Source organism: Brachyistius frenatus, unplaced genomic scaffold (assembly GCF_029030835.1).
Source record: "Brachyistius frenatus isolate BFR_SWC_R1_liver_20210118 unplaced genomic scaffold, ASM2903083v1 Contig_271, whole genome shotgun sequence".
NCBI classification, from domain to species: domain Eukaryota; kingdom Metazoa; phylum Chordata; class Actinopteri; family Embiotocidae; genus Brachyistius; species Brachyistius frenatus.
This window is the reverse complement of record NW_027210870.1, coordinates 197,296-213,071: the sequence shown is the minus strand read 5'-3', so window position 1 is coordinate 213,071 and position 15,776 is coordinate 197,296. Positions and strand designations below refer to the sequence as shown.

Below are 15,776 nucleotides of genomic sequence, written 5' to 3'. Positions count from 1 at the left end.
GTTCATGCAGATCCGGAGTGTTCCAGGGAATTAACGGTGTTGAATCATCGGTCGAATTTTAGGAGGGGAGGCGGGGGCTCGAGAGGCGGACACTGAGGGTGAAAAACACAACAAGTCCGTCTCAGATTAGGAGTTCGACAGGGAACAGTCTCCAGTACCTGACCTTCGTGACTTCACATTCTTCAGCCTCCGTTCCACTGAAGGGTGGGCGCCGAGGAGCTCTTTGATCCGCACTCATGTGATCCCCTCGTTTGACGTACAAAGAGCCTTATGTGTTAGACAGACGCATTTTTTTTTTGAAGAAACACCTGTAATAAAAACACACAATAGCTTTGATCCACTCTCGAATAATATTCAAACAAAAACCTTCCGTGCCAGCAGGTTTTTGTCCATACATGATATAATTATCCGATTCTCTGGAGACTGAACCTGATACCATTGTGGCCTAAATCCAAAACCACAGACAGGATTATCTTCACATAAACTCTTTAACAGCCTCCGCTGTAGGCGTTATGTTCACCGAAAGCTTGTCTCATGCTTTTACTTGCTGCGAAAAAAGGCACGGCAATAACAGTGTTTGCATTAACGGTCCTCTTTAAAGCACTGACCCTTGGGATGTATCTCTACCCATCAGGCATCATTTTTTTTCTTCGTGTCTGCTGAAAGTAATCATTATAATCACCGTACCATTTAAAGTTGCCCTGACAAATAGTTTTATGTTCAACAACGGATCAAATGGCCTGAGTAATGTGGGTGGGGTCACTCGTGGTAACAAAATGACACGAAAATCAGGAGCTCTCCACACCTCTACTGAAAGTTTTAGCATCTTTTAGCTCATTGTTTTGGTTTTCCAGTCTTTTTTTTTTGTGTGAAATCTCATGAAACCATTTCCATTTACCTCAGACAGAGCTGGGAATGATGCACACCCGAGTTGAACGCTTTCCAGTACAAGTCAGAAAAGCTACGTTAGCCATTTGTTAGCATCCAAGTTGATAGTTTTGCCCGTACAGACAGACCCTGCGCTAACACGTCCTCAGATAGAAGTTTGACAGTACTGCATTTAGGATTTATTGAGAAATAAGTGCTAATAAACAGTACTACTACAGGTTTTCGCTTCTGTTGAAGAGTGGAGCGGCCATCTTGGATTTTGAGGTTGGGATTGGTAAAGTTCTTCTGACCCTTCGAGTCGGAAATCCAACTTTTGAGTTAAAATTTCCCATTGTGAACACGGAAATTTGGACTTCCCAGTACAAGTTGTATGTATGTATGCATCCTGCCACAGTTAGCAACTAGTTCAGTATTTCCAACGACATTCAATTAAAAGTAGAAATGTAATCTAGATATCGCTAGATTTTCAAGGCGGTTACTTTTGACTATTTACACATTAAGATTAAAACAAAATCTAAAGTTAAAAACATTAGGCCAAGCTAAATTTAACTCAACAAACCATTATTAAATTTGTTATTGGCTATTATTATCATTCAAGCTGAAGTTCAGGATCGCATTATGTTGTCAGACAATTATATCTGAGACTGTCGGTGGTAAAAACAAGCAGCTTTTTTAGTGGCCGTTCATTGACTGGACACAATTGCTTCAATCACAGCTGCCACATGAAGCGCTCTCGCTCAAAACTGTTATTGTCATCAGTCCGTTAGACTGAGCATGATGGGAAAATAATCTAGGTTGTAAAAGTTTTAATTTAATAAACTGCATGCCTGTGGAACGACACTAACGTAGTAAACTTGTTCTTGCGTTTGCGGTACCTCCCCCCTACAAACAATGGGGATCAGCGATTGGTTATTCCATCTCATTCATTCTTCTGTTCGATTGCTGATTGGTTGACCAAACAGGCTGCTACTTCCGTGAAAGGAGAGTCACACGGTACCACTGGAAAATATTGGCGTCTCTCTACGAGAGATGAGTTACAATTTGCCTCAAAAGTCTCGGAGATTTCTTGCCAGACGAGCCGCTAAGTCTGCAACACTTTAACAGCAGGTGAACATAAAGGAGCTTTTTGGTTTTGTTTTTGAGGAAAAATGAGCTAAAAGGCAAGTGAATATTGGACTTTCATTCATCACATGACTCCAAAACACAACTCTAGGTGTCTAAATGCGACATATTTGCTGCATCAACTTTAAAGGTGATAATCTATTCTTTTTTTTATAGCTTGTTACTGCCCCAAGCAGCCAAAATAATCTATTTTGACAACTTTAACCAGAAGCCTTTCTACTTCAGTCAACAACATTTCAGATGTTCACGTATTCCTTTACTATACGAAAGGTCAGTTGACAGCTGCATTAGATGGCCAAACATGTTTATTTAGTCTGCCATTTATTCAGGTTTGAACTTGAGCACTTAATTCCAGTTCAGGGAAATCTTAAAGTACAATGACATTTTAGACCGAAGTCTTTGTAAGGCTCTTTAACTGCTTCAACATGTCTCCTTGCACAAAGTAACAGAGAGGGTTTTCCTCAGTTTGGTGTGAAAGGGTTTGACTCAGGCATCTTTTGTATAAACTGGAATACAGATTGAAAACCAGGTGTTTTTCCTGGTGGACCTCATTGACATTAATGACAGAGAGCAGCCTTTAGAAATTCTTTACACGCTCTTACAATGAACTTTAACTCAGACAGCATCAGTGCATGAATGAGCACAATGTCGACCTAACTGCTGCCAACCAAACCCTCCACACCTTATGAGTTCAATACCTGTCATACCAGCGGGGACAGATAGTCATGAGGCAATCTACCAGACACATTCCATACATTCCATACATTTCTCAAGTTATGAACCTACAAAAGGAGAAAAACAAAATACCATTGAAGGCCCTTTCCTACTCTACAGTGAAGGTAATGTGCGATAAAGGCTCGATGCCTCTGTCTCACGTGAACCAGACGGGCAGGGTGGTGGCGCTGCCGGTCCGGCTGATGGTGTGATCAAAATCATTAGATAACTATATGTCATTAATGTGTACATCCTCATCTGGTTCTCACATAATAACGTGGGACCACAGCATGAAGAATTAACAGAAAAACTAAGCTTCCAGGAGAACAACGACCTGCAAAGATCATTTAAGCAGTAAAGTCAACAAGAGGGGAACAGTTAAATTAATGTCAAAATTATCAAATATTTGTATTATATTTAAAAAGAAATCAAGCCTGAAAAACTGTTATCATCGTCATAATCTGTTTGACATTTTGAAAAGTACCTCGGGGCAGCTACGTTCTTGCTTCTCACAAAAACAATTACACTAGGAGTGGCACACTTTGCTGTCATTCAGAACAAGGTTGGGCAAATATTTCAAATGGCCCGAACAAGTCGGAATCGAGCGCTTCTTACAAGCTGTCAGTGAGGTCGGTGTTGGCACCGGTGGACGGGGTGTCCCGAAGCTTTTGTAAATCTCTGAGGCTAGGCCTGGTGCTACAGCACAACTGGGACATTTTAGCCAATAGAGACTCAGGTGTTGATTAAACTTATGGCGAGTTCAAAATTGGCCACTTTTCACTTTTGTTTTTACTTACAGCAAGGTAGGGGATCAAACAATCAATAAGCACTGGTCAGCTTATTCTGAGTGGAGCCACTAGAGAGAAGAATTTCATTAGATGGACAAACCACAAAGCCGTCAGAGCTGAAGGGAATGATCTTAATGTCATCGAAAGATAAACAACAAAATTATATTGGCCTAAAACCCCATGGTAAAAAAAAGCTGTGGGCCGCAATTAGCTCAGAACTGATTCTGTCCACTATTTAGAAAAAAAACTATTTTCAAGACAGCTTTTGCGGCTTAAACTGAGATGTGAATTTCTGAAAAATTCCCTAGTTAAAGAGCTTCACTGGCCGGATTTCATTTCATAACAAGACCCCAAATCCCTTGTTTGAACTCCTGTGAATTGCAATTAATTTAAATTTAACTGAACCTCAATTAAAAATAATCCTGTGTCAATCTCTAGTTTAAACACCTGTCAGTCGAAAACCTACAATAACTAACTATTTGGCCTCTTTGGGGGACTTTCACTACAAGCACAATGCTGATATATTAGCGAACTGTTTCCTATTTGTAGCCGGCACGGAGAAACATTTGCATCATTTACAGTCGTGTTTCTTTCAACCTTTAGGCCAAAACTAAGGTGAAAAACTGTCTTTATCAGATGCAAAATACGCTGCGATTTAAGGTAAATGAATCCGGTTTTCTAACTGAAAGACCAGATAGACAGTAAAAAGAGCAGCGTAGTGGGCTGTAAAACCAAAACAATGAGCTGAAAGTTGCTAAAATGGGGAAACTGCAGATTTGGGTGACAATTCTCTGCAGGTGAACCCCCTTTCACACCACACAAAGTAATTTGATCCCCTGTTAATATAAAAATATTGATTGAAGCAGCTTTATGTTAAACATTTAACATAAAGTTTAGTCTCTTTTCTCAGTTTAACTCCGGTTTGAGTTGGTATGTATTGCATGTCAGTATATAAAAGACACTTACCTGAATATATATATGTTTTTTTCTATTTTCTTTAAGGGGCATTTCGATGCCAGCACTTCTTCTAAGAAATGTGGCTCATTACTGATTACTAAAGAGTGAACAGTTACTCTGCACAAAGGGAAAGAAAAAAAAAAGACATAAATTAAGACCACAATTAAATGACAGGTCCATTAATTACAGTATGTCATCTCTAATTGAACCATTTTACACTGGTAATTATACATAATTTTAGCGTAGCGTTCATGTCGTTGGATGAATGTCTGCAGTTGAGAAAAAACACGTTTTGTGGGAATTGTTTGGGTTTTCAGAGCAACTGTGAGAATCTAAAACGAGGCTGGCCAGAAGCTGCTGTTTAAAATACAACAATACGGTCTTTGTAATTTTGTTTTTTTGCAGGCCAAGATCAATATTTACTTGCACTGTGAAACATTTTCAGGTATGACAAGCTTGGTAGCAAAACAGAGAGGAAGATTCCCAAAGACTTTTAGGGTCATGTGATATTCGTGGACGCCGTGTTGTGGTCAGTCGTCCTGAATCCTAATACATCCGCCCAGTGTGGTGTGTCCACCACTGGAGGGTAAGAGAAACGTGCTTTTCGATACACCTGCTGCACATAAAAGTCATCTGCTATTAAAAAATGCTGATGGACTGGCAGACAGAGGATCTAATGATCTTTATCTGCAGGAGACCTGCTTCTGTAAAAGAGATAACGCCGTGGAAGACTGTGGAGGAAGCACTTTAACTATCCACGTTTCGAATCTTAGTTTGTTTTTTGCGAAAATACAAAAAATAAAATAAATAATCCAGCAAACCTCTCATCACCTCCTGTGGAGTTCATGAAAATTCACACAAACCTGTGATCCCGCTTTTGACGTCAAACTAAACTCCACCCTCGACCAGCTTGCGCAACAGCAGCAGCCCGAGGCAGCGACACACTGGAGGTTTCTGAGAAATGAACTGTCTTGTTTCTGATTATTGGGCCAACACCTACAAAGACGCGGTAATTTTAATTAAAACTAATTTTCTAAAAAACAAACGGGCTCCATGGAAGTGTTCAAGCACCATGGTGGCACAGGGTTGATGTTGAAATGTGTGTGTATTTGTGTGTTTGTGTGTGTTGCGTGGGGTGGGGAGGTATTAACAGCATGTGTGATTGTGTGAACTGATTACACAGCAGCTGTAGCATACTTAACTTTTTTTGGGCTTTGCAGGGGGACAGCTCGTCCTCCTACCGAAAACACCTGTTCACGACTGAAGGGTGTTTAAAGAACCTGCATGTATGTGTTTTTGTCGACCTCTAGTGGTCGTAGTAACTATGACGGGAGAAATGGAGGCGGTCAGAAGTGATGAAGCCTGTCCGAGGAGGAGGTAGGTCGGGATCAAACACCGAACTTTCAGGACGGCGTTTACGTCCCGCGTCAAACCAAAAGTCAACGTTGACTTATTTAACATGCATATTGTAACGTCACATCACGTACGAGCATCACGGGCGTAGCGTCACGTATATAGCTTCACGTAATTACTCTCACATACTTGTTATTGGTTGGTTGTATATAATATATATAGATATATACTGTACTGTATATACTGTATATACTGTGCATTTTATATTTTTACTGCTATTTTACTGCTATTTTATTGCTTTCTATTATTCTATTATTATCTATTGCTTCCTGTATGCTGCTGTAGCGAAAAATTTTTCCCCTTGTGGATTAATAAAGTAACTACCTAACCTAACCTAACCTAACCTTACCGTCACATACGTAGTGTCGCGTATAAAGCGTCACATGCGTAGCGTGACGTACTTAACGTGACGTACTGAGCATTTCATAAGTAACGTCACATGCGCAGCATCAATCACGTCACAAGCGTAGTTACTTCTGAAACATAAGCAAGAAGTTTTGTTGCCTTAACCAAACAAAACTGCAATCATATTTTACGTCAACCACGTGTTTATTATTGTCCCCGTGACGATAAGGATCTGGTACGTTGTTATTTAGGTGTGCGGACGTGTCGGCGCTTAAATTGCTCATATTTGTCGTTTTTGGGAGTCACTGGAAATCTGCGTATTGTGTTGCGTTCGTCCACCGCTCGATACCGAAATATCTCAATCAATATTCGTTATGTTGCCGTCAGATTTTGTACAGACATTCATGGTCCTCTTGGGTGATCCTCTGACATTTGGTAAAAAATGATGTTTGTTAAATACTTTGCTGTTTAGCAAATGTTAGCTTTCTAGCACATCAAACTTTTTTTTTGTTATTTTGGTAAAATGGGCAAGTTTTCACAGGCATCCTTAAAATTGAAAGCCAAACATCACCAGTTATTAAAAGAAATAATGAATCACCTGAGATTAAGATCAGACATGCTCAATTAAAAATGGTAACCTGACTGAAGTATGCCACACACATATTCCTCCCTTTCAACGGAAATGTGACCTGACAGCAGTTACATGACACTGAAGGTAAACCTGAATCCCGGCCCCACCACGCCCTCCGCGGTCACACCTGTGATGGCGGACATCTCCCCACCTCCCCACCTCCCCTTCCAGGCCGCTCCCTCCTCCCAGGCTTTAAAAATCCATCCTCGCGGCTGGCTCAGCACCATCTCTTCCACATCAGCTCCTGGGCTTTATTCTTTTTTTTTTAATAGTGAAAGCTGAGACCGAACACCAGAAGTCACCATGACCTCCGTGCGCTCTGGACTATCCTCCATGTCCATGTACTCCGCACCCGTCAGCTCACGCCGCGGCACGAGCATGTACGGCGGGGCAGGTGGCAACAACGTCCGGGTGTCCTACGCCTCCAACGGGCTCGGCACCGGCTTCGACCTGGCTTCGGCGCTCGCAGGCGGCGGCGGCGGCGGCGGCGGCACCTTCGAGTTGGGCAACGAGAAGGGCAATATGCAGAACCTCAACGACCGCCTGGCCACGTACCTGCAGAAGGTGCGCATGCTGGAGTCCTCCAACGCGGACCTGGAGCTGAAGATCCGGGAGTGGTACGGTAATAAGACCCCGACTGTGAGGGACTACAGCAAGTACATGGCCATCATCGAAGACCTGCGCAGAAAGGTGAGCCTTAATCACCTCCTCCGTAATCACCTGTTCTATGAATATGAACCAAAATGGCCATTTTTTTTTCTTTCTGTGAAATAATGCCATAACACTGTCTTCTAGCCTTCAAACTTTTTTTTTTTTAATTTTTTTTAATTTTTTTTTAACTCTAGCCATCATTATAAATATGTTCTTTATGACTCGTTATTCCTTGTTTAACTAAAAAAAAAAAAAAAGAGAAAGTTATGATTTCCTTGTCTTTCATGTTAAAGCTTCTTTCTTAAGCAGCCCGACTTTAAAATAAACTGCAGGAAATCCTTTTTATCTACCCTATTTCCCAGCACAATACACCTGCATTAAGTAACATACTGACTGACTGACTGCAGACACCGGTTACTCAACCACGTCCCCTCAGGGTGTGGATCAGGAGTGACACATCATTGCAAAACATTACAAAGGAGACATATTGTGTCTGTAAGAAACCTGCGAACCCTGCCAAGAGTTGCTGTTCAACGCTTAATGATTTACCGTGAGGTGTGATGCCATTCAGAAAACACTTCCAAGTCGGGCGCAAAGAAATCTCTTCTGCCGATCAGCAGAACCCTGCCGGCCCACATTAAAGATAACGAATCGCTAAAACAACCTGTGGCGGTTTTAATATAAGAAAAACACTGACGATGCTGATTATGTGTGTTTTTTTTTTGTCTTTCTTAGATCAGCGTTGCCGCACTGGACAACGCCAGGCTGATGCTGCAGATTGATAACGCCAGGCTGGCTGCAGAGGACTTCAGAGTCAAGTGAGTTAAAGGTTTCTTCAGGGTTTTTTTTTTTTTTAATCCCCGTCAGCTGAAATTAGCTTCGACATATTTCATAAAAGCAGTCGCCTGGGGCTCCGAGAGATATCGTTTGAGGCTATGTAGTGTGGACGCTGTCACGGGGCTTTAACGGTTAACACAATGGTAGAACTGGGGGAACTGGATTCTGTGGAGTTCCGCCTTGTGTGTGTTTTTTTTGGTTTTGTTTGTTGTTGTTGCAGGTTTGAACTTTGTTGGTACAGCAACAAAAACCTCCGTCCTTTTTTGTTTTGCCGGACAGGTTTGAGAACGAGCTGGCAATGCGCATGTCGGTGGAGGCGGACATCGCCGGGCTGCGCAAGGTTCTGGACGATCTGACGATGGCCCGGTCCGACCTGGAGATGCAGCTGGAGGGCCTGAAGGAGGAGCTAATGTACCTGAAGAAGAACCACGCAGAGGTGAGCTTGTCACACCGACGCCATAGAGGAAGAACAGTATCAGAAGAGTCCGTCGCGAGACAGTTTGTCAACTATTTTCTGAAGAGATGTGACATCGTCTGCTTGTACAAACAGCAGCTAATCCGAAACTTGTTCGGATCGTCTGAGGAGCCTTCGAGTTTGACGTGCACTTCGGAGCCGGCGCTGCGACAAGCGTCGAGATCGTCTGATAACGAGACGTCGTCAGTCTGTTTTTGCTGCCTCATAAATTCAACAATGCCATTTCATGAAGGTTCATTTGAAAAATATGTTCATAAAAGTGAGCCAGTTCAGAGACCTCACTAATGTCAGTTATCGAATCTCTAATTAAATCCCTCGGCGTGCAGTGTTTCTTCTTCGTGTGTTGCTGCGGTCCAGATCCCACTCCTTTCTTTCTGCTTTTCTCGGCGGGGGTAGGAGGGGTTTACCTTTGACCTTACCTGACCTCTGACTGTCCCCCCTCCCCGCCTGCAGGAGCTCGCCGCCATGAGGGGCCAAGTCAACTCCAGGTCCGTGAACGTGGAGGTGGACGCCGGGCCTAAGACGGACCTGAGCAGCGTCATGGACGAGATCCGAGCCCAGTACGAGGGCATCGCCGATAAGAACCGCCGCGAGATGGACGCCTGGTACAAAGTCAAGGTGAGAAGGAGGCCTGCATTTAAAGAAAGATGTCTTCTTAATAGCAAGCTATGAATACCTTAGTGACCGTTTTTTGCCCATTTTGATGCCCTCCAGTTTGACGACCTGAACAAGCAGGTGGTGAGCAGCACAGAGACCCTGCAGTCCTCCAGAAGTGAGATCAGCGAACTGAAGAGGACCGTGCAGGCCCTGCAGATCGAGCTGCAGTCCCAGCTCAGCCTGGTAAGGACACATCTACGGACCATTGACTGTATATAAAAGTGTTTGTAGCTTCCGAATCTGAAAAATGAGGCCAAAGCGGAAGTGCCTGAAGCTGCAGTGCCACCGAGTGCCACTAGAGGTCGGCTCCAAAAGCCTCCATAGACTCCCATTCAACTTCTCTCAAAGAATTCTCAGTTATCTCGGTGTTGTTAGCTAAAGTCGCTCCTTATATTTGTTTTCTGGAGATCCATGTGAAAATAATCCCGTCGGCAGTTAAAAAATAAGCCTCAATAAAACGTGCTTTCGGGGGCGTGTCTGTTTGATTGACAGGCCTGTGGTGCAGTCAGGTTACAGCTCTTAGTGGGTCTTAGTATCGTCAGGTTTCAAAACAGATCCGTCAGATCCACCGCTCGCCCCCCCCCCCCCCCCCCCCCCCCCCCCCCACCTGGTCCAAATATGGTCACTTTCCTGCTCCAAACCGCTCCGAACTAACAAAAATCCGAACTGGAGGCTTCGTAACGGCCGTTCACAAACCAACGGCTGAAGTCACTGCTGGTTGCCGCTTGCTGCAGACACACATCCTTAAAGAAGCTGCAGCACATCTTCATGCATTCATTTCTACATTTATCAGTCTGACCTGTCGCACTGCCCGGCGTCAACACAAACACTGCAGTAACACATTTTACAAGATGTTTCACTGCACGCTCTATAAATAGGCGTCAATAAACCCGTCAGTCACCTTCTGCATCTGCTTCCGCACTTATTTGTATGCATCGGGCAGCTTCACGGAGAAAGAAAACGTAAACGCTCGCACGACCTCATGTTTCCTCTCCACCTGCAGAAATCGAACCTGGAGGGACAGCTTTTGGAGACCGAGTCCCGCTACGGCCTGCAGCTGCGCCAGCTCCAGACCACGGTGGACAGCCTGGAGAACGAGCTGGGCATGATGAAGACGGACATTGAGAGGCAGTCGGTCGAATACAAGAGGCTGCTCGACATCAAGACCAGGCTGGAGATGGAGATCGCAGAGTACCGGCGGCTGCTGGACGGAGAGAGCGTCACGTAAGGGAGCTCCTCGTGTTTGAATACTGAAAGCAATAGAGATTTTGAAGCCTGTTAGCTTAGCTTAGCATGAAGACTGGAGCCACAAACAGCTCACCCATCTCGGTCCAATACACCCGGCAACGCGTGTAAAGCTCCCCGATTACCACGTGATGAACAAACAAGTGACAACGTGTTGATTTGTGACCTTTAGAAGACTTTTTTTTTTTTTTGGTAGCCATTATTTTTGCATTTATCACAAGCACATGAAGGTGTTTCAAAAAAAGCGCCGAACGACTCTTTTGACATTTGCCTCACGTCTTTCTAACTTTTCTGTCTTCTTAGGAAATGCGTCCAGATCAAAGAGGTGAAAAAAGTTGTGGAGGTGAAAGAAGAAATAAGTAAGTTTATATCATATTTATTCAAAACATATTATTAATTAAAGTAAAAATATTCTACAGATTTAAGTGTTGTTCTGACTTCCTGTACAGGGAAACCAGTGATAACTCAGAGGAGGAGGGTCGTGATCGAGGAGATCATCGATGGAAAAGTCGTGTCCCGCACAGAAGACGTGGACTCTGATATCATCCAGTAGACAGACAGATGTGGGTTTAAATAACGAAACAACAGCAGGCCTCCCTGTTTCCTAAAGTCTAAAACTAACCAACTAAGAAAGTTTGTAGTTTTTTCTCCGCCAAATATTTGCATGGTCCTGATTTATAGTTAGAAAATATTTATTCGGATTCATGGTCAGTAAAAATGTTTGTACTAAATCATACCTTACTTATTATTTTTAAAGTCTTAAACTAAGTGAAAAGAGCCACACAAAGTCCTCCAGTCTGCCTCCTGCAGTACCACATTCAGCCATTAGGCGGCACTGTGAAACTGGTTGTGCAAATTGAAATTTTAATTTGAATGAAGTAATAAAATAAAAACAAGTGTTTTCTTTATATCCTGTGGGGAGGTCTTGTGGAAGGTCACAGAGAGCTGCGTTTTTATGGTAATAATGTTTTTCTCATTTTAACAATGTTTAAGGTGTGTTTATGGAGAGTTTTTAAGGGAAGAGTTTTTACATCTTAGCATAGAGAAAATACAATAAAGAAATGTCTGCTTGTCTGTGAAAGCTTGTAATTTTTGAAAGAGAATCAAAATATGCCTTCGTCTACACAGAAATATTAAAACCATAAAAAAAAAAAGAAAAAAAGCTGCTGTCTATGTTATGGTGTCCACTTTCAGTTTGTGTTTTGTTTGTAAAAAAAATATGAATTCCTTACAAATAACAAGCTGAAATTTGTCATTTAAAAAAATAAGACATTGCTCAACCTGAAACATTCTGGCTTTGAAAGCTATCTCTGGGGTTTGCAAAAAATACTAACAGAGATCAGGAAGGACAAGGATGTTTTAGTTTTTTTTTCTTCTAAAATAAGCACATGTAGTCTGACTGTTGGAAGGAAGAGGGAACCTTTTACTTTTTTCCATTCAATTCGTTGTTTATTTCCCCCTTTTCATGCAAGACTTGTTGCGGCAACAGACAGAATTGGGGTTAAAAAGAAAGTTCAGATTCATATCAAAAATTTTTTTAGGTGCCTTTTGCTTATTCAGCAAGAATTGGAATACAGTAATTCCATATTTTTATTATTAGTGCAATTTTTGTTTTGGCAGTGGCTAAGGGCCTTAAATTGATTCACATAAATCCTGTACAGAAGTGTATTGCATTCTTAAAAAAACAACAGTATCTTATTATAATTTAACATGTCTAACAAGTTACATATTATACAAGATTTTTTAACACTAAAGTTTAACGCTGGGGAGGGATAAATATTCATATAAAAACATATTTTAACAGTACAAAGTTTCATGTTTTTACTTTTTGTTTTAGTTGAATTAAATACGTGTATAGTTTGAACTTGATACAAAACGCAACTAAACACGGTTTTGTTTGTTAATTAAATATTTGAACATGGAACTTTTTCATTCAGTTTATATGATTTATCAGCTGTGCGTCACTGTTTTTCTGTGAAACCAAACCAGACTTAATCGTTAAGCTCACCTGTTCATCCGGGATCCCTGCGTCAGGGTAAGCGCGCTCTGTCACTTCCTGTTGTTACAGGTGCAGGCTCATACATCTCACATTTCTAACGTTTTGTGGACGTGATATAGAACTCGCAATTATTTCTGAGATGAGATTTCTGTGATCACCTTTTTTGTGTTGAGCTTAAATCATTCCAACCAAAATTCAAAAACAGAAAAAGTTGAGCCTGTGGTGAAATCCCCGCTGGCATAAATTAAACCTATCATGGGAAAAGTTTAGATGAGCTGTTCCGACAAAACTGCCTTAAAAAGTGTCAACAATTTGGGAAGTTATACTCATTGTCGTTTTCTACAATACTGAGTGATGACTCTCCCACACTTCTCCCACAAACATAAAGTCGTGACTCAGGTGTTGAGGAGGTGACTGCTCTCCTCGTGCAGTGCGTCTGTCTGTCCACTAGATGTCAGTGTAGACCTTGTTAGCGCAGACATTTGGACCTGTCGTTATTCGTGAAAGCACAGGTGTGTTAATGAAGGCTGCATCATTCCTCTCGGAGGAGATCCTGCTTTTGTGCATGTTGGTTAACTGGGACATTCAATGAATCTGTGCCTCATTCATAAAAATAAAAAAAATAAATAAAAAAAAAGGTTTATATTCACAAATCCAAGTCACTTTATTCAAGTCTTTTATAGACAAATATACCCGTGTCTGCTTGTTTCTTTAGCAGCTTCATTAACTGACGAAAATAATTTTCTATCAATTATTTAATACTATTGATATAAAGTTTAGTTAATAAATTAGCACCAGTGTTCAAAGTATTAAAAGAAGCAAATGTTTTGAATGTTAACTGCTATTTAAACTCCTGTTTGCACCTCGAGGTGTTTTGTCTTCGGGGTTTCCCTCCGTGCTGCCTTTAAAAAAAAATTAACTCTCGGCTCAGTGTCTGTTTTTAAATTAATTCAAACAAATGAAATGTAATTTAAAATGAATGTCGGTCGACAAAATTAGAGATCTTTCAGCTATCACATTTGTAATATGTGTTTCTTTTTTCCTGCTTTTGGACCATAAGACAATATTTTGTCATGCATATATATATATATATATATGATTATATATAAATGATTTTTCACTCAGTGGGGGTGAATAAGGTCAAAAGTTGTATACAGATTTTTTTTTTTACATGCTGTATTTGCTAAATAACTACTACTGCATATTTTTCTCAATGTGTTTCATCATTCATATATGAGATGAGTGTTTTCTTCCTTTCTGACACCAAGTCTAGAGCCAGTTTTCATCCTCTCTCTTGTGACGAGACACATGGATGTGTAAAAAGAAGTTCGTGGTGTTGGGCCTCCTGAGCTGCATTTAAACTTTTAATTCCACCTTCTCAGGCTTCTGTGTGTGCATGCATGAGTTTCAGAGCTGAAAGGCTCGCTGAAATCCCGCTGCAGCAGGTCTCTGCGTCCTCCTTGCAGATCCGACTCGGGGTGTATTTATAGTCCGAGGTCCGCAGCAGCAGCACGACTGTGTCACTCAGGAGCTGGTGGTCCCTAGTCACGACCTAAATGATGACAAAATCCTGCACCACGGGAAGTTGACGTCACCGCGGTACAGTCACCTCCGCGGTGACGTCACTCGACGGAGGCTGGGTGGCAGCAGCGGCAGCAACGGCAGCACCAGCACCAGCAGCAGCCGGGGTTAATGCCATCTGCTGGATGGACCCTGCCACTCACCCGGCATTACGTCATCGGGGAGAAACCGGTGCCAGCTCCGGGATCGGTATAGCCTGGGAGTCTGGATGGGAATGCACAACGAGGCTGTAGTAGCGCTGACCGAGGGTAGGCCCATTATCGGACAGAAGCTGTTTGATCGAGCAGGGAGCTTTCCTCCTCTGAGATCAGCAGACAAACACCTCAATAAAGTTTCTTCTTTACAGTTTGATTGGCTCAACCGACGAGGCAACAAGAAATATAAATGATTTATTATCTAATAGAAATAAAATAAACGCAACTGGAAAAAGGAAATTAGTTTTCTAGAGTCAACCAATAGGGAAATAAGATTTTATGCATGCCTGGATCATGTCTAATTTCTAATGTGGGAATAAAAAAGATAAGCCTAACATAAGATATTAATTTTACTAGGTGGCACATAACTGTGATAAAATAGTCTTGCAGCCAGGAAAAAAAACGTATTTGATCATAGGATACATAAAACAAATAGGGCAAATCTGATAAAACATATTTACATAAAGTACTTTTTCACATAAAACAGCCTCCAATCAAGTGACGGAAAGTGGATCCTACCAGAATCAAAGCAGTATAATGATAATATATATATATATATATGTGCATATATTAAACAAGATAAAATATTATTTGAAAAGTTATTTATTTTTGTGGTACGTGTACTGCTGAGAAAGAATTTGTAAAATCACATAAGATATTATTGAATAAGATATTTATTTTTCTGATAAGTGTTCAAACTACTGAGAAATAATTTGTCAAATAAAATAAGATATTTTTAAATAACAATTATTTTTTTCTAGTTTGCTGCCTATAAAATTGAAATAACCATGAGGTGTTTAAACTGATGGGGGAAAAAAAATAAATAAAAAAAGATGGTTGAATCAAATCAAATGTGTGTTGTTCAGAGTGGCTGCTGTCCATGGTGCTGAAACGGACCTCAGCATCAAGAACTTGACTTTAACGTGTGACTCGTTTTGAGTTTGCAAAATACATAAAAGACACATCAAGTATCGCGAGAGGAAGTGATGAGTGTTCGATCCTCGTAGCACTTCTTAACTTTGTGTGTGTGTGTGTGTGTGTGTGTGTGTGTGTGTGTGTGTGTGTGTGTGTGTGTGTGTGTGTGTGTGCGTGTGTATGCGGCCACACTAAAAGCAGCGCTTGCATGTGATGATGGCGAGGACCCCATTCTCACATGAGTAAGCGCGCGCCTCTGCAAAAAAAGCGAGAGAGGAAGGAGGGCTGTATACCCATTGACGGAGAAAGAGAGAGAGAGAGGGAGGGAGGGAGGGAGAGAGGGGGAGAGAGAGAGAGAGAGAGA

The 15,776-nt window shown here is 41.7% G+C and overlaps 1 protein-coding gene across 1 annotated transcript; it reads left to right on the top strand.

The window, feature by feature from the left end:
* The first annotated feature begins 7,080 nt into the window (after positions 1-7,080).
* On the top strand, positions 7,081-11,850 carry LOC138634671 (keratin, type I cytoskeletal 13-like). The gene is made up of 8 exons (XM_069721732.1): positions 7,081-7,548; positions 8,245-8,327; positions 8,626-8,782; positions 9,275-9,439; positions 9,536-9,661; positions 10,482-10,702; positions 11,027-11,082; positions 11,173-11,850. The coding sequence occupies exons 1-8, from the start codon at positions 7,162-7,164 to the stop codon at positions 11,274-11,276; spliced, it is 1,299 nt and encodes a 432-aa protein (XP_069577833.1). The 5' UTR covers positions 7,081-7,161; the 3' UTR covers positions 11,277-11,850.
* Positions 11,851-15,776: the final 3,926 nt, after the last annotated feature.